The 18,509-nt window shown below is 43.6% G+C and overlaps 1 protein-coding gene across 3 annotated transcripts in view; it reads left to right on the top strand.

The window, feature by feature from the left end:
- Positions 1-14,811, top strand: part of LOC119555006 (ecdysone-induced protein 75B, isoforms C/D) — a 107,601-nt gene extending 92,790 nt beyond the window's left edge. For 2 of the 3 annotated variants that reach the window (XM_037866147.1, XM_037866148.1), the window contains 2 exons: positions 8,728-8,966; positions 12,237-14,811. In XM_037866147.1, the coding sequence (XP_037722075.1) occupies positions 8,728-8,966; positions 12,237-14,705 (2,708 nt within the window). In that variant the 3' untranslated portion in view covers positions 14,706-14,811. Of the gene's footprint in view, positions 1-6,433; positions 7,255-8,727; positions 8,967-12,236 lie in introns of those variants that run through there. The other variant, XM_037866150.1, reaches the window with a different exon arrangement.
- The last annotated feature ends 3,698 nt before the right edge of the window (positions 14,812-18,509 follow it).

Below are 18,509 nucleotides of genomic sequence, written 5' to 3'. Positions count from 1 at the left end.
GGCAACAGCAATGAAATGAAATCGAAAAAAAAAGAAAAAAAAAACAAAGAGAAAAAAGCAAACCAACAAATTTCGAATTGTTTATAATAAAAATGACCGTGTGCTATTTAAGCGACGGCGACTGCGCTGCCGGTTGCCTTATCTTTCAAGGAAAATTAAAATAAAAACGCACACGCCGAATAAAAAAAAAATCAACGAGGGCCGCTGATGAACAATTTACAGTTATAAAAAAAGAGCGACTGACCTAGAAAACTGGACGAAATCATAATATTTAATTTTTGTTTATAAACAGTATTACAACGAAAGAGACACACTACTTTCACTTTTTGATAAACCCCCCAGAAAAAAAAATATCTATATAATTGCCGTTGGCCATTTCGAAACACTTTCTTTTTCATTTCGTTTCGTTACATTTCGGCTGCTTTCATAATTTCTTTGCCCAGTAATAGGCGCCATTTTGTTGGTGTTTGGTGTTTTTGTGTTTTTGTGGCTGGCTTTTCCTTTTGGTATTGCAAAGACACGAAAATAACGCAAGAAATGAAAACGAAACCGAAATTTAGCGCACACAAGCGCCCCCCTCGAAAAAGTCAAATAAAATACGTCCCAACTCGGCTCAGTTCATTGACCGCCGCTGACGTGCAGGAAAACTGGGTCACCACCGACGGCGCGGCGGCCGAGCGGCGGCAGAGCTGCGGCAGCGCGGCAGTGAAGGTGCCTGCGCCTGTGTGCGCCATTCGTATCTGTGTGAGCGCCGATAGTAAACAACGAACAATGTGCACAACACTCTCGTCGTCGCTTAATTTCGCTGCTCATTTTGCATTTGATTTTGCGAATTTGCTTGGAGATTTATTAGTTCACCGTGGGCTGGCCAAAAAAAACAAAACACACAAAAAAAGAAGGAAAACTTAAAACAATATATCGTTGGATTTTTTCTCGCCATATTCTAATTTTCTATATATTTATTTGTGGTCGCTGTGCTTTACTCTATTGGCTGGCACATGCACATGCACACATGCTGGCTTTTAATTGAAATGAACTTAAATTAGCGCGAGGTTAGGCAAATTGAAAGTAAATATGCAGCACGAACGAGAATCGAGATAAAGCCCGCGAAAAAGGGAGAAAAGGAATGTTGCAGATTAGTTAAGTTGGGGGTTTTTAAGAAAAGGTTCTCAAAATATTTTAAGGACTTATTTTTCAACATTCTCTGCAATATGAAATCGATCCAAAAATGTTGTATCTATAAAATACTTTTGTATCTTTCGATAAAAATCTTGGCTTAGCAGTGAAGTGTGAAAACATGTTTAAAAGGGTTTCCACTATTTTTTAGGATTTATTTTTTAACATTCTCTGCAATATCAAATTTTTGTAAAACCGTTTTATCTCCAAAATACCTTTGTATCTTTCGATCAAAATCTTGGCTTAGCACACAAGTGTGAGGCAAATAGATAACCGCACCTACCAGCAACATGCACAGCAGCAATTAGTTGCTGGTGTGTCCCAAAAGCACATAAAATAATCAAACAATTGTCAATTATCGAAGGCACAGCATTTTTTCTATATATACACACACATAAATATATATATATATAAACGGGCAACTACGACATGCTCGTTGTTGTTGTCGCAATCATTATTATTTTGAGGCTACACACACACAGCAGCAACACCAACAGCAACAACAACAACAGCATGCATGTAGATTTCGCCTTGCCTCGCCGCTGCGAGTGTTTTGAACTTTATTCAGGTCAATTACAAATACATTAAAATGCCAGTGCTACACACAGATACTCATGGCAAGCTGTTGACTAAAATAATATTGGAGGCTACACAAAATTTACAATAACAACGAGAACAAGGCGGACAAGGAGACCAGAGACTAGATACTATAGACCAGAGGCAATGGGTTGGGGGGCATTCGGGGCTGGGCCTTTGGTAGGAGTTGAACACTTGGAACAGTTCAAGGAGCCTTCGGCTCGGCTCATGAGAGTGGGCGCGTGAGTGGGCGGCGCTAGAACAGCTCACAGCTTCAAGTACAAAATGCTAATGATGACGATGTGGGTGAGGTTCTACAGTCGGTCGGTGGGTTCAGCATCTGAGGCTGTTCTATAGAGCTGGTGAAGGTTTTTGTGAGGCAATCGAGAAGATTGAACTGGTCAGTACGGCAAGCAGAGCTGAAAATAACTAATAATATATGGTATGGTATATTTTCAGTATTTTTGGTATTTTTATTATATCATTAAAAATACCTTTTGCTTAGATAAATTTACTTTCCCAGTCAGTCTTTTCTGGAATTTTCCTGGTATTCCCCTCTTTCAAGCCCAGTTACTCCACTCCCTTAACGCTTATACAATTACTTACTGTCCATAAGTGAAATCATTTCACGCGTGTCATCCATCACCAAAAAAAAAAGGAGAAAAAAGAGAGCAGCAAAAAAATACTTCAACAACGGCAGCTGCTTGACAACTTGAGTTTTTAGCCGCCTGCCGAAGCTTCTTTTATTTTCTTTCTTTTTCTCGCTTTGGTTACATAAAGTCAGTTTGCCTGGCTGCCTTCACCTGCCTCACAAAAAACTGTTAACGGTGAAATTGCAAGGAAAAGAGCGCCAAAAGCAGCGAAAAAGAAAGAAAAGCAGGCAAAAGCCAAAGCGAACGTAACAAACTTGTTTTACACGAGACGCTGGCGTCGCCTACTACGCAAGTTGAACCTTCAAAAGGTTCATTTACCTCTTGCCACGAAGAGCAAACGCGTTCGCATTCGCGTTCGTCTGGCAGTACGAACGAGCCGAGTTTTGGACGCTTTTTTTCCCGGAGGGAAGGGGGGGGGGGGGATGGAGGGGGAGCGGGCGAAATAAAAAATGTACTTTCGCTTTTTTCAATGCCTCGGCGCCAAAAAACTAGTTTTCCAGCTCTCAAAATTGCTCGCCGAGAGAGCAGCATTGCAGCAATATTGCAGTTGCTGTTGGCCGATGTTGCTGCTGCTGCTGTTGCAGTTGCTGCTGCTGTTGCTGCTGCTATTGCTGCTGCTGCTGCTGTTGCTGCTGCTGTTGCTGCTGCTGCTGCTTTTGGGCCACAGTTAAACGACCGAGCCGCAGAGTTCAACGACTCTTGTAAAATTTCTCGAAGGTTTCGCATTGCAACATCATCCAACGAACAGTCGCAACTTGTTCGAAGCTGCATTTGCATGCCGTCTCCCTCTGCCTCTCTCGCCCCGTCTCTCTCTCGCCTGCATATACCCCTCTCTTTCGTGTGCTGAATGCTGTTCATTGCACTCGGCCTCGTTTCGTTCGGCTGCAATTTTTGCACGACGTCAGAGGCTGAGAGCAAAATGCGAAGGGGTTTTGCGAGGGGGCAGGGGCAGCCGCAAGGGGTTATGGAGGGGGCCTGCAGTTTGTCGCCGAGTGCAGCGACTCTTATTTGGGTCAGGCACGGTCATTCGCCTCTGCGGCAGCAACGACGGCGACGGCATTGGCGCGCATTTATTCGAAAATGATTAGACACGAAATGGAATTATTTTTGCGTACGCCTTTGAAGTCCGTTCGCTTGCAATGCGCGTAGATGCAGATCAGCTTGACCCAATTTTCCATCTTTTTTTTTGCAGGGGGAGAATAATTTCTGAACTTGTAAACAAGTTGGGTATTTATTGGGAATTTTGTTGATGGGAGTTGTAAAGGTCAGGGATGGCTTGGAAAATTATGATCCCTATTAAAAGAAGTTAATATATGATAGTAGCATTTTTTTAAATAAATCACATAGCTCAGATACTTTTCTCTAAATGATTAAATGAGTTCATTATAATTTGTCTTCACTGCTCATACGCCGAGTGGCCCCAAATTTAGCCTTAAATGCGGCTGCCTTCGTATGCCTTTTGTTTGATTCTCGCCTTTTGTTCCCCCCACTTCATCGATGAGCAATGAAATGAGGCACGACCTTTTCATGTAAAATTAATAATATGGCACAGGGTCTACTCTACCCTGAGCGATCCGAGCGATGTCAAGTGCTGTGCGCTATATGCGCGGCGGCGACCTCCCCGACGTTTTTCATTGAGAGGCATTTTTCATGACCCACAAAAGCCAGCGCCGAAGGCTCCAAACCGAAAATAAAATACACAAAAAAAAAACTTGCTTGTGCGGGGGCTTTCTTTTGTCTTTCCAAGAAACTTCAAGAAACTTCGAAAACAAATGCGCATGATGGCTTCATTATTATTATTGTTATTATTTTTATTATTTGGGGTTCAGTTCGGCCCCTTTCTTTGGCATATCATTTCTTTTGTGTGCCCGCCTTTGTTTGTCCGTGCGGCTCTTTCCACACTCTTCGATCGCGCTGTAAACAACTTACGCAAGCAAACCAAAAACCAAAAAAAAAAACAGAAAAACCAAAGCAACAACAATTGTGTCGCTTATGTGACTTTACGTAAAGCCATCCAAAAGGTGTCTGTGAATCACCTTTCCTATACCAATAAGCCCCACAAACGAAAGTAGGCCTCTTCCTCCGCTCGTTGAGGGCATTGAACTCGAGTGTGTCTCTCGTAAACAACAAGTTTGGTTTTCGGCTTTCGTTTATTACTTCCCCGTAATTCAGGAAGTCGGCCGCACAAATGCCCAAACAATAACAAGAAATCATAAACAATTCGAGTTTAGAAAGCAACTCGATACAAGGCACTTGGGATGGCACGGCGAAAAATGAGGCTAGCCTCGCGTCTTGTAGCAGTGAAAGTGAAACTTGTTAATTGGCTTTTAATTGCCGGCATTATTGTGAATGTCAATTATGACCAAAGCGATGCTATTGAACTGGTTTCGAGTCTGTCGAGCGGCTAAAGAAGACGCTTATATAAGATTTGCATTGTAAATGAGAGATGAGATTTTAAGAAAAATGTATCTCACAACTATATTCTTAGATAAATAAAAACAAATACAAATAGTTTTCATAGTAGATGACACAACTTGAGGGGTACGAAATAATGGATGTAATTACAAAAAAAAGCCCATTAAATTACGAGCCTGTTATCACATCGCAATCGTTTCGTTTTTCGGCCACCTTCGCCTTGGTTGAATCCAGTTGTCTCTCCTCTTTAGCCCCAATCTGCGGGGCGTTATGCAACCTTTATAGGCCTAGCCAACACTGTGTTGACCAATCCAGTTGCTTGCATTTCCACGGCACGCACGAAAATTTCTACCCGAAAAAGAGCCAAACAACTTTCACTTTTACTTTCGTCGCATCGCCGGAATGATTATTAAATGTTGCCCGTTGTTCGTTCGTTCGTTACGTTTTTGTGGCCTCATTCGGGCGGCCAGGTTCATTGACCATCAAGCGATGGCGGGGTAAACCGAAACTTCGCGATGACAAAGCCAGAGTTTGGATAAACAAACAATCTGGAGCACTCACGTCAGTGGGCGATGATCGCCGCGGTGGGTGAGTCAGCCATGAAGGCGGAAAAAAAAGGAAAAAGATCTGCATTCAAATGCAAACTCAATGCTTAACCCTCGAACGGGCAGACGGGGCCAGAGACGTCGTAAATTATCCACTCGGGCGTGAAGTCATCAAGTGTGATTTAGCAATCTCATTACTGGCCTCAGCCTCCAGTCTAGATTTTCCACCTGCCAACGTGACGTATGCGCAATGTTTCACCCACATCACTCATACGCACCGCGAAAAATGTCCAGCTGCAAAATATTCAAAGTGCGGCAAAAGCTTTACTGAAAGCTTGCCAAACTCAACACAATTTGCTCTTAAGTGGTGAAAAGCTCTAAGAAGCTTAAGAGCACTTAAGAGAGTGGGCACTGCTCTTTGGTTTCTTTTTCTCTTCCGAGTTTGTTGAACTTTCCTTGGATGGTTGAAGATGGTCCAAGAAAAGAGAGATATAAGCGCCGATAAAGCGCCCTTAAAGAAGAAGAGCTGTGGCAAGCTTATCAGAAAAGCTTATCAGTGGTTGAACTTGCTTTGTGCGTGGGGTGGGTCATTGTTTCAATATATTTAAGAACAATTAGAGTAGGCAAATATGTACATGATAAATATTAAGGGAACCAATATTATTTTAGCATAATTAGTTTAGGAAGCTTGACACGATTTCAACTTTATTTTTTATAAAAGGGTATATCAAGTAATGTTTATAAATACATTTATTTTTAATAACAATTTTTTCGAAGTCTTAAGAAATTCTGTTTTAAAACAAGACTCAGATACTTAAAGAACTGCACTCTTTATCACTGCCTCCGTTCTCTTTCTCTTGGTTTGTTGCCCCGGCAGAACAACAAAGGTTGGCAAAGAGCTTTTGCCGCTCTTAAGCCCGCTCTTTGGCTCTCTTCCGCCGCTCCGTTGGTCGTTGCCTCTGCGGCTTTTCGCCCGTGTGTTTTTGTGTTTTGTGCGGCGTTTTCAGTTTTCTGTTTCTGTTTCGGTTTCTGTTTTGAGACCGAAGCTCAGTCGCCGTCGCAGTCGCCGCAGTTGAGGTTCGCTCTCCTCGATTTGCCAGATACAGATACAGATACAGATACCATACCGAACCCTACTCTGGGTATATTCGTAACGCGCTTTGGCTTTTACAGTTAGTCGCGTTCGAGACCTTGTCGAGTTTTGTCATATTAGCCAGCGATCCGCGGGATCCGAATTAAGCCAAGAATAACGCGAGTGCGGCAGATGCCACAAGCAACTAAACCCATATTTAAGGGCAATATCAGTTGAATTAAATTAAATTAAATCAAACAAAATGCTGATCAATGCCAATGAATGTTAAATGCCATTGTTAATGTGAAGAAAAGTCGACCAAGTCTCCCCAAAAAAAAAAAAAAGAAACATTCACCCACTACTACTCACTCGTCTGTCTGGATTACGCGCCCAAAACCACCAACCAACCAAAACCAACCACTAATTTATTTGCTAAATATTCCAAAAATTCAATCAATGTGAAAAGCAAGCAAACAAAGTTCCTCTCACAACAAAACAGCAGTTGATAAAAAAATATTTAAACGAGATTAAGTGCAACTAAGATAACAAGTTTTCTCAAACAAAATAACCATTTGTACCTGAGTACCAACCAAAAAGCTGTGTGTGTGCCAAAAAGAAACCCAGAAGAATTATCCAAAAAATATTTAATGAGCGAGCTCAACTGAGTGGTTGATGTGCCCCCAAAGGGAGAAGTGACCAAGTCAAGATATTTCGCCAAAATAAACCCCGAAAACAAGCACAGAAAACATAAAAATGGGCGAAGAACTGCCGATATTGAAGGGCATACTCAAAGGCAATGTCAACTATCACAATGCGCGTAAGTTAAACGATCCGAAAGTCGCACAAAGTCAGAGTTAGAAAGTGAAAGAGCCAAACACCAATTTCCCTAAGCCAACTGACATAGATTTGGCTATGTAAAAAGAGTTGAACGAAATTTAAATAACACCCAGCTTTCGGTTTCCAAAAAAAAAAGCTGACAAACTCCCAGAGAAATGCAGGCGTTCTGAGATTCTCCACTTTTGATTCGCTTTTTGTTTACTTTTTTTTTTCGATGCCTCCAAACAAATAGCAACAGCCAAAAGCGAGCGCCATTGAAGTGTTGACCTCGTTTATAAACATACAATAATTTTTTCTTTGCCGCGGAAGAGCTTTAAACTTGAATCGAAACAGCAGCGAAGGCAGCGTTGCGTTGCTATTTTCTAAAAAAACAGAAAAAACTGAAAAAAAACCACAGAAAAAGAGCCGAAAGAGCGGAGCAACAATATCGCATGTTTGACCAACTTTTTCAGTCTCTTCGCATGGGAAAGTTGGACGTTGCGGCGCGTCGCTCTAATTTCTACGCGCAGCCCGTCGCTGCGCCTGCGCAGACTTCATTTTCCATTTCGTTTGACCTGGATTTCGCTGCGCGGCAAGTGGGTCACACTCTCTCGCTGGCTGCTGGAAAAAGCAGTGAAAAATCAGTAAACGAGCTGTTTCACTTTTGCCAACCAGCCGGAGTGAAATTGTGCGCGTAGAAATTTCTTTTGACATTGAAAAGTTGGCCAAACATTTGTCAGATTTTGTTTGATGGCTGCGAATGGCCGGGGGCTTTGGGAAAATAATGCAAATGGGGTAAAAGTGCTCTATATGAGCATATAAATTATTTTCGTTGTGGGAAATAATTTGAAGAATTTTTAAAGTATTTCTAAAATCGATAAAAATAGTATAATGCATTTAAAAAATCTCCTTAATATGTGGGTTGAGCTAAAAACCTGTTTAAATACAAATTAAACTCCCCTTGATCGTTTGCAAGCCTTCTTCTCAATTAGCAAGCCCACAATGCGACCGACATTTATCGATCCCCTTCCTCTGCACTCCTCTGTGATTTATTCCTAGTGCGAAAAACGTGACCGCAAACGTGCCTGATTTTTTCCTCTTTCGTTGGTGAAATGTGAAAGTTCACCCACATACAAATTTTTTCGGCTGCAGCCAAAGGCAGAAATTAAAAATCTAAAAAAAGAGAAAGTGTAACAGGGGAGAGAGAAGACTGAAGACCGAAGACTGACAGACTGAAGACCGAAGAAACACAGAGGCAGCTGAGGCAATGACCCACTTCGAAGGGCAGTAAATTGCAGGGGGGAACGGGGCACTTCCTGCGTGACAACAGGACAACAGCTGTCCGCTGCACCTGCTCTGCGTGCAGTGAAGTGTGCAATTGATGGGGAACCATAATTTTATGCTCAAGTTTAAGTTTAAGCACCGCTTACAAGGCCGAAAACTAACCGAAAACCCTCTCTTCTTGCCATTGCAGCTGTGCGTTTTGGACGCGTGCCGAAGCGCGAAAAGGCGCGTATCCTGGCGGCCATGCAACAAAGTACCCAGAATCGCGGCCAGCAGAGGGCCCTCGCCACCGAGCTGGATGACCAGCCACGCCTCCTCGCCGCCGTGCTGCGCGCCCACCTCGAGACCTGCGAGTTCACCAAGGAGAAGGTCTCGGCGATGCGGCAGCGGGCGCGGGACTGCCCCTCCTACTCCATGCCCACACTTTTGGTGAGTGTTACTTTGAGTTCTATCTGCTAGATAAGAAAATATAGATAAAAAACATAGAAAATGTTGAGAAAATGTAGTAGGATCGAAGATATTACCGATAATATAGGTATTTCTATAGTCTTTGGTAGGATATACCATCGTAGGAGTTAGGGTAAATATAGTACTTAGGATATGTTTTTGAAGGTTGTATAGTACATATAGTAGGACTTAATTTTGGATTTTTTTTATATTATTTATATTATATTATATAATATATAGATCTCCTAAAAAATATATACTTTTTATAGAACCTGATCTAAGCAAACACTTAGCATTGAGTTACAACTAATGTATAACCTAGATATATTATTACTACACCACTTACAGTACTATCATAAATAACCCCATTGGCCATAAAATTATGAAAATGCCAGCTGCCCTAGGTCTATCAGTACATTATTAATAGACCGCCAAAGGTTACGGCGTAGGCGAAGTCACATTTCCGGGCCGCCGACTTCTGTTGACATGCATAGATCAGCTATTATAGTAGCAACAACATTTGTAGACTAGCTAGTTACTGCTCACTGGTGGTGACTGCCTACTGCCGGCGTTAGTCATGCGCCAAGGTGAACCTGTTTGCACGATTCTAAACCAGGAAATCGCGGGCCACACGTAGACGCGTCTACAAGCGCGACTCTTTCGGTCTTCGGTCTTCGGCGATTCTTGCGGGGCCGCCAAACGTGGCCATTGAAGTGGCAAGTTTGGGGTCAAGTTCTTGACGAAAAGCCCGTCAATGTCGGACTTGTGACGTTTCTTTTGACAGCTGACGGATGATGAATGCTGGCTATCGCTAGTTGTAAATTCCATTTTGGGGTCAGAAGAAATGGTTGATCGAGGCGGAGAACAGATTCGTTGCTGAAAATAATACCCATAAGAACCATTTGTTATACCAAAACCAAAAGCGATAAAGAAAAGTGCTTCATACATACATACTTATAAAAAAACGTGTCCCGGCTCTCGGCAACAACAAAGTACACAAATAAAGTTCTAAAGCTCAAGGTCAAGCGTAGCGTCATTATTAATGAAAGCACATATCGCGGGGGGGAAAGAGAGGCGTAGTGAGAGCTAGAGAGAGACAGAGCACAGGATTAGAGGGAGACGGCTAGAGCGGGCCAGACACATGCGTTGCCCATTTAAATAAATTATTATTAAAATATTTAAAAAACGACGAAAGCACTCACAATAAAATTAGGAAAAACAGCGGTACAAAAAGTCAGAGTCAAGTGCAAGGCTAAAAAAGTTAAAATTTGATTTGGTGATTCGAGAAGAAAGAAATCAAATGCGATCGACAGTTCAAGAAGTGCTATATAACACACAAACAGCGGTGGAGAACGACCTTGGGGCGAGTTATTTTTCAACCTTGGAAAGAACGAAATGAGCGGACCTATCGCCTCCCTCTCTTTCTCTGTTTGCAGTTGATATTTCCACTATATATGAGTAAACAATAATGGCACTAAAAAATATGCATAAAATGTCATGAGTATGAGGAAGCGAATGCCAGACGAACGGCGTCACAAAAATGCAATATACATACATGTATCTACGTTTCTATATAGAGGGACAAAAGTACGGCGAGAGCAATCTGTAAGATTGTCAGGTGGTTCATTAGGAAGCGTCGTAATATTCCGTTTATGACGGAAGGCGGAAGATTCGCCCGGCGGTGCAAGGTGAGGTTAAGTTGCAGCGATCTCGGCAATTCCCTGCCAATTCCGCATAGAAATAGAATAGAAATTCCTCTAGCCAAACGATTAGCCCTAGAGATTATTCAATCTGCCAGTCCATATCAGCCGGTACAAGAGTTCTGCGAATTATTCTTGGCAACGCCAATTGAAGGTCAGTTCGGATGGGTTGGGATCTTGTGATATGTCGGGGAATTCGGGGAGCGCTACCCAGTCATAAATAGCAGCCCCCGCCGCTCACCCATTAGTATTTTCGCAAACTATTTCCGCTTTTGCGCAAATGGGAAATATATTTTCGTGGCGAAAAAACCAAATGATACGACGACGTCAAAGCGCCGGCGTAAGGAAAATGCGGGGGAAAATTCTGCTTGCCGGTTGCCGGCTGCTATTTTCCCGCTCTCTTTCTTGTGCGGGCCAATTTCATTCTATTGTATATATTTTCCTCTTTTTTTTTTTGCACAAAGAAAACACATTTTCAAGGTTAATCAGACGAAAATCGAAAGAGAAAAAAAGAAGGGGCGGCAGACAGCACAACGTGTGCTTATTGAAACAGAACGAAACGAGTAAAAAAATCGAGAAACACACATGAAATCAAACGTAAATTAAAAATCAAGTTGCTGAAAACAATGGTGGGTAGCTGACGATGATGATAATGATGATGATGATGATGATGTCTGGGGCACTTGGCGCATGTTCATGTAACTCAAAACCCGGAAAGCCGAATGGCGAAATAACATGAACATTCGCTTGGCTTAGACTGGGCGCAATTCCACCCCCTTTTCCATACCGCTGGCGAGAAAAAAACACGCGCCGAAAGCAGGAAAAAGAAAAACAACTATAGTAACGGCACACAATCCGGAACCTTGAACTCTAGTTCGTCGACCTTGGCTGCTAATGTCAGCAGCAAAAGCTCGCAACTATGGGGGATGTGCCTTGTATATAGGGAGGGTGGGAAAAGCGGGAGCAGCCCCTAGAAACTAGAACCAGAAAACTAACAGCCAGCTGACGTAGGCGAAGCTTTTCTTTCTATTTGATATTTCTATTTTTTCTGTATAAACTAAAAAGCTTCCAGCGGTGTTTAAGGAAATGCGACATTCGTAGAGGGAGACGGCAGATAGCTGGGGTGGTGGGCGTGCGGAAGTACAAATAGTTATTATTATTGATTCAAATGAGTGGGCCAGGAGGGGAGGTTCGCTGACCTTCGCGTGTGAAATAAGCGATGACGTGATGGGGCAAGGGGAAAACGGCTACGCCAACTAGCCAAGCAACAGTTACGGGAAAAGTTTATCATATACCGTCTATAGACAGGTTCTATGACAGTTGCTACAACTTTGTATAAGTTTGGTATTAGAAAAACTCATACCCCTGAATGCACTATACTTTAAAGTATTCAATCTTATATCCTTAGCTTCGTAGCACCCTTAGTTCAAAGTTTGGTGTTAGAAAAACTCTCATCCCCGGATGTATTATACCCTTTTTTAGCCAATTTAAGATCCCTACCATCCTAGCACCCTTTCTAACCCATTATATCTTGTTTTTCCTATCATTACAGGCCTGTCCGCTGAACCCCGCCCCTGAGCTGCAATCGGAGCAGGAGTTCTCGCAGCGCTTCGCCCACGTGATCCGCGGCGTTATCGATTTCGCCGGCATGATTCCCGGCTTCCAACTGCTCACCCAGGACGATAAGTTCACGCTCCTGAAGGCCGGGCTCTTCGATGCCCTGTTCGTGCGCCTGATCTGCATGTTCGACTCCTCGATAAACTCCATTATCTGCCTGAATGGCCAGGTGATGCGACGGGATGCCATCCAGAATGGGGCCAATGCCCGCTTCCTGGTGGACTCCACCTTCAACTTTGCAGAGCGCATGAACTCGATGAACCTCACAGATGCCGAGATTGGCCTGTTTTGCGCCATTGTGCTGATCACACCGGACCGCCCTGGACTGCGCAACCTAGAGCTGATCGAGAAGATGTACTCGCGCTTGAAGGGTTGCCTGCAGTACATTGTGGCCCAGAACAGGCCCGATCAGCCAGAGTTCCTGGCCAAGCTGCTGGAGACGATGCCCGACCTGCGCACCCTGAGCACCCTGCACACCGAGAAGCTGGTGGTCTTCCGCACCGAGCACAAGGAGCTGCTGCGCCAGCAGATGTGGTCCATTGAGGACGGCAGCAACAGCGATGGCCAGCAGAACAACAAGTCGCCCACGGGCAGCTGGGCGGATGCCATGGATGTGGAAGCGGCCAAGAGTCCGCTGGGCTCCGTTTCTAGCAGTGAGTCCGCCGATCTGGACTACGGCAGTCCGAGCAGTTCGCAGCCGCAGGGCGTGTCGCTGCCCTCGCCGCCGCAACAGCAGCCGTCGGCGCTGGCCAGTTCGGCTCCCCTGCTGGCCGCCACCCTCTCCGGCGGCTGTCCGCTGAGGAACCGGGCCAACTCCGGCTCCAGCGGTGACTCCGGAGCAGCCGACATGGATATCGTTGGCTCGCACGCTCATCTCACCCAGAACGGGCTGACCATCACGCCCATTGTGAGACACCACCAACAGCAGCAGCAGCAGCAGCAACAGCAGCATCAGCATCAGCAGCAGCAACAGTTGTGCCACCAACAGCAGCAGCACCCACAATTGCACCACCATCTGACCGCCGGAGCAGCCCGCTACCGGAAGCTGGACTCGCCCACGGATTCGGGCATTGAGTCGGGCAACGAGAAGAACGAGTGCAAGGCCGTCAGCTCGGGCGGATCCAGCTCCTGCTCCAGTCCGCGCTCCAGTGTGGACGATGCCCTGGACTGCAGTGATGCCACTGCAGCCGGCAATCAGGGCCAGCATCAGGTGCCGCATCCCCAGCTGAGTGTGGTGGCCGTCTCGCCAGTCCGCTCGCCCCAGCCCTCGAGCAGTGGCCATCTGAAGCGACAGATTGTGGAGGACATGCCCGTGCTGAAGCGTGTGCTCCAGGCACCGCCGCTGTACGACACCAACTCGCTGATGGACGAGGCCTACAAGCCGCACAAGAAGTTCCGGGCCCTGAGGCATCGGGAGTTCGAGACCGCCGAGGCGGATGCCAGCAGTTCCACATCCGGTTCGAATAGCCTGAGTGCCGGCAGTCCGCGGCAGAGCCCCATACCCATACCCAACAGCGTGGCCACGCCCCCGCCCTCGGCGGTCGCAGCCGCCCTCGGGAATCCCGCCCAGAGTCAGCTGCACATGCACCTGACCCGCGCCAGCCCCAAGGCCTCGATGGCCAGCTCGCACTCGGTGCTGGCCAAGTCGCTGATGGCCGAGCCGCGGATGACGCCCGAGCAGATGAAGCGCAGCGACATCATTCAGAACTACTTGAAGCGGGAGAACTGCTCGGCGGCCAGCAGCACCACCAACGGCGTGGGCAACCGCAGTCCCAGCAGCAGCTCCACGCCGCCGCCGACGTCGTCATCCTCGTCGTCGGTGTCGGTTGGCCAGGGTCAGCAGCGTTGGGGCAGCAGCTCGGTGATCACCACCACCTGCCAGCAGCGCCAGCAGTCCGTCTCGCCGCACAGCAACGGCTCCAGCTCCAGCTCGAGCTCCAGCTCCAGCTCCAGTTCGTCCTCCTCCTCCACCTCCACATCCTCCAACTGCAGCTCCAGCTCGGCCGGCAGCTGCCAGTACTTCCAGTCGCCGCACTCGACGAGCAATGGCACCGGCACCGCCGCCGGCACCTGTGCTCCTGTGGCCAGTTCCAGCACCTCGGGATCGGGCTCGAGCAGTGGCACCCCGCTGCTGGAGCTGCAGGTGGACATCGCCGACTCGGCGCAGCCGCTCAATCTGTCCAAGAAATCGCCCACGCCGCCGCCCAGCAAGCTGCACGCCCTGGTGGCCGCCGCCAATGCCGTTCAGCGGTATCCCACTTTGTCCGCCGATGTCAAGGTGACCGCCTCCAGTGGCGGTCCTCCGTCGGCGGCGGCCAGTCCGGCACCGAGCAGCAGTCCGCCGGTGGGATCACCCAATGCGGGACTAACAACCGCCGTGATCACGGTGAAGATGGAGGCGTAAGGGAGGCAGTTGCGCCTGGAGAAGTGGGAGAGACAGAGACTGGGAGTGGCAGTGGCAGTGAAGCAGGATCACCAGGGATCTTCAGGGATCTCCAGGGGTCACCAGGCATCCTTAGCAGGAGTTGAATTAAATTATTTTACCTTTTAATTGAGCCGTGTACAAAGTTTCAACGCAAAACCAACATGCATGCAATTTAAAAAAAAAACAACTAATATTTAAAGCAACAACAAACAAAACAACTACAAGTTATTAATTTAAAAAAAAACAAACAAAACAAAAAACCCAAGCTTGAATGGTATTACAGAAGAAAAATGAAGAAAAACACTGAAAAAAAAACATAAATATATTTTAGCAGTTAAACTTTAACGTAGCGAGAAACCAACAAAAACAAGGCAGCGCTCTGATTTTGCATTGAATTTTCTTCAGCTGCTAACCACAGCGCCCCCCCAAACCCCTTACAGCCCCCTCGTCTATCGAACCCTAATTGTTTTATAAGTTTTAAGCTCTTGTTGTACATATTAATTACGTTTATGAGTAACTATGTTTAGCGCTTTAGTTGTAGGTGGAGCAAAACTACTTTGCTTTTTTGGATGTTTTTTGAAAAAACTGCAAATTATTATTATTAAATTTTTAAATACCGACAAAAAAAACAAAACAAAAACAATGTGTGTGAAATTTTTTATTGTGCGATCTCCGAGCAGAATTGAAGTGCAGTTTGCAACAAATTTTAACTACGATTAAGTTGATAACGATTCATTTTTTATGAATTTAACTAATTTTATGAATTTGTTATAGTTTTCCACCCTTCTATCGACCCCACTGACTTTCTATCCAGCTATCCGTATTCCCGATTTCTCCTTTGGCACAAAGCTCTTTTCTATGCTAAAGATTCAAGTGGAATAAATATTGTTTTCTAATTTTAAAAATACCACAAAAATACATTTAAAATAAACAAGAAATGAATGAAAATCAAACAAAATGCTTAAAGTTTTAGCAGCAAGCAGTAAGACGATGATGGAGCAGAGAAACCCAACGTTAAATATATCTGTTGTGTATATAGTTAAATGTTAAATTAAACACAAAAACATATTTAAAGTACATATAAATACACATAAATATTAATGAAGAAACCTATGCTTAAAAGATTCAATGTTTGATTGGCATCTTAAAAAACCAAGCAAAAAATACAAAAAAAAAACAGAAATTATGATATATTATTTAAACGTAACGTATACATTTATATTACAGAAAAACAAAAGAGAAAACTTGCGGTAGCAACAAAACTATTATTATAATTACATTTTAATTATGCTGTACTATTATGATTATTAATTATTATGATTAATTAATTACGATTTTTATGCTTAGACAAACCAACAACAAAAAACAAAGATGCAAAAACAACAAAAAAAAAACAAAAAACAAGCAAAAAACTACACTGGCGCAGAAATTTGTATTGTCAAATCAATAAAAAATTTGTTTAAAAATTTCAAAAAAAAAACCTCTTACGTTTTTTCATTTCAATTTCTTTTTCAGTTTCATATTTTTTCCAGTTTTTCAGTTTTCCATTACCTTGCCTTGGAGTGGTAAGATTTTGAATTTCAGTTGGTTTGATTTTCATTTTGACTACCGTGCTGTAAAAAATATTCAACAAATTATATCTAAAGTATTTATATCAGAATTAAATCAACAACAATTTTATGTGTATAAATGAGCCACAAGGAAAATGTGTAAAAACAAAAAACCTCGGCGTTGGCAGAAAAATTCCAGAAAGATGGGAAAATCTACAAGAAATATTATATATTCTTTTAAAATTTATGCAGCGTAAGGAAGCGTTGGTTCCACCAAAAACCACGAAATTTAACAAAGATATCACACTTCAATATTTGACTCTATATATACACACAAGCATATGTACGTAGACGAAACGATTTTGGTGTCTGTGTGTATGCATGTATGTAGGTGTATGTAACATTGTCCGTAACTTTTAGCCAGAAAACAGCAACAAAATATTGTAATTGTGTAACTAAAAGTGAATATTTTATGTAAAAACTATCTCAGCATTGAGCGATGATGATGGTGATGGGTGTTTACGATGGTCACGACGATCATGATGATGATGCAGATGATAATGGTGATGGATACCGATAGGGATGTCCAAGAGAACGACGGCAGCGACAACTGAAACAATGAAATTGCGACAATTAAGCGTAACGTAACGTAAAAGTATATGTAAAACGTATCCGTAAACAGCCGTAAGAGTTTAACGTAACGTAATAGCAACTAAAACATTGATATGAATAATGCAACTTTGAGGCAACTCCAGCTGAGGCATATGAAATACCATATAAATAATATCTATTAATATATATATACACACATGAATATATTTTCAAGGACAGTCACAAATCAAATTGCGGCAAAAAAGAGTTTTTAAACGAGATAATTTGGCAAAAATGGTAAAAAAAAAATGTGAAAAATGAGACAGCGAGTGGAATTAAAAAAAAAGAAATGTTCTGAAAATTGATAAAATCTCCATAAAAAAAATAAAATTAACAAGAAAAATTTGTATTTGTGAAATAACATAATATTACAGTTTGTTTTAAATGGAAACACAATGAAAAAAGCCCCCCAGAATGGAATATGTGAATAAAATATTGAAAATAAGTATTTAAAATATATCAACAAAAATTATGAAAAAGAAATCGTATGTGTTTTTATTTTTCTTTGGTGATGTTGTTGAAGATGGGTAAGTTCAAAAGGAGAACAGTCGTTTTATTGGAATTCAGATAAATCGAAACGGGAGCTCATATGTCGTATAAGGAATGTTCTTTAAAACTAAGAATTTTAGTAATCTTTAAAATAAAACCGAACAAAGTCATATTTGATATATATATTTTTTTTATAAATTAAATGTATTATATTGAAATCTTATAATATGGATAGGGTATATATTTAAATTTTAGGAAATTCTTCAGAGCCCAAGATCACTGATATACCTCTAAATGGAAACTTATAACACAGGTTGTCTACATTTTAAATCAATAGTATTCCGCAACCTAATCATAGTATAGTATATATAGATATCTCTGCAACAATGTGGCCCATTCTTAATAACCCTTGGAAACACTCATCGTACACCACCACACTCACAGGCGCCCAAAGCTTATCACGCACACATACGAGCATTTTTTGCGGTTACCGAGAATAGAGATTATTTTCAATGTCGCGCCTGTCTGTCCCAAGCCTTTGTTGTTATTCGGCGTCTGTGTGTGTTTTGGAATTTTGCCCGTGACCTTGAGGCGATAAGAGTCGCGAAATGAATTTGCCGAAATAATCAAATCAGCGCTGTGGTAGTGTTGGTGGAAAGGGGTGACGGGGGGTGGGCCAGCTGGTTAAGGCGTCTGGGCAGCGTGAGTGCCGCGTATAGATAACGGTGTTCGATGCCAGCGATAGGCAGACACTCATCCCAACACCCGCCCACCCACCAGCCACCACCCCAAAACACCGATAGGGCCGGCTGAATGTATGGGTGTATTCTAATTTTAAGTATGCGAGAGCGAGACACTTGAACACACACAGACACACGCCTCGTTATCTTCAAAGTCAATGTCAAAGCCAACTGAGAGGGGGCGTAAAAGGGGGGGGGGGGGGGGGGGGTGGGCAGAGGCGGAATTAGAATCAGAGGAAGAACAAGAAAAGAAACTGAAAGAGCGCAACTAATTAACTTAGAGTGGGCACGGTGGCGTATGAGTAACGAGTGACAGGCGACAAGTGACAAGCAGGAAATGCAGCAATGCACTG

This window comes from Drosophila subpulchrella, chromosome 3L (assembly GCF_014743375.2).
Source record: "Drosophila subpulchrella strain 33 F10 #4 breed RU33 chromosome 3L, RU_Dsub_v1.1 Primary Assembly, whole genome shotgun sequence".
NCBI classification, from domain to species: domain Eukaryota; kingdom Metazoa; phylum Arthropoda; class Insecta; order Diptera; family Drosophilidae; genus Drosophila; species Drosophila subpulchrella.
The sequence above is the reverse complement of the archived record's forward strand: the minus strand, read 5'-3'. Positions and strand labels throughout refer to the sequence as shown.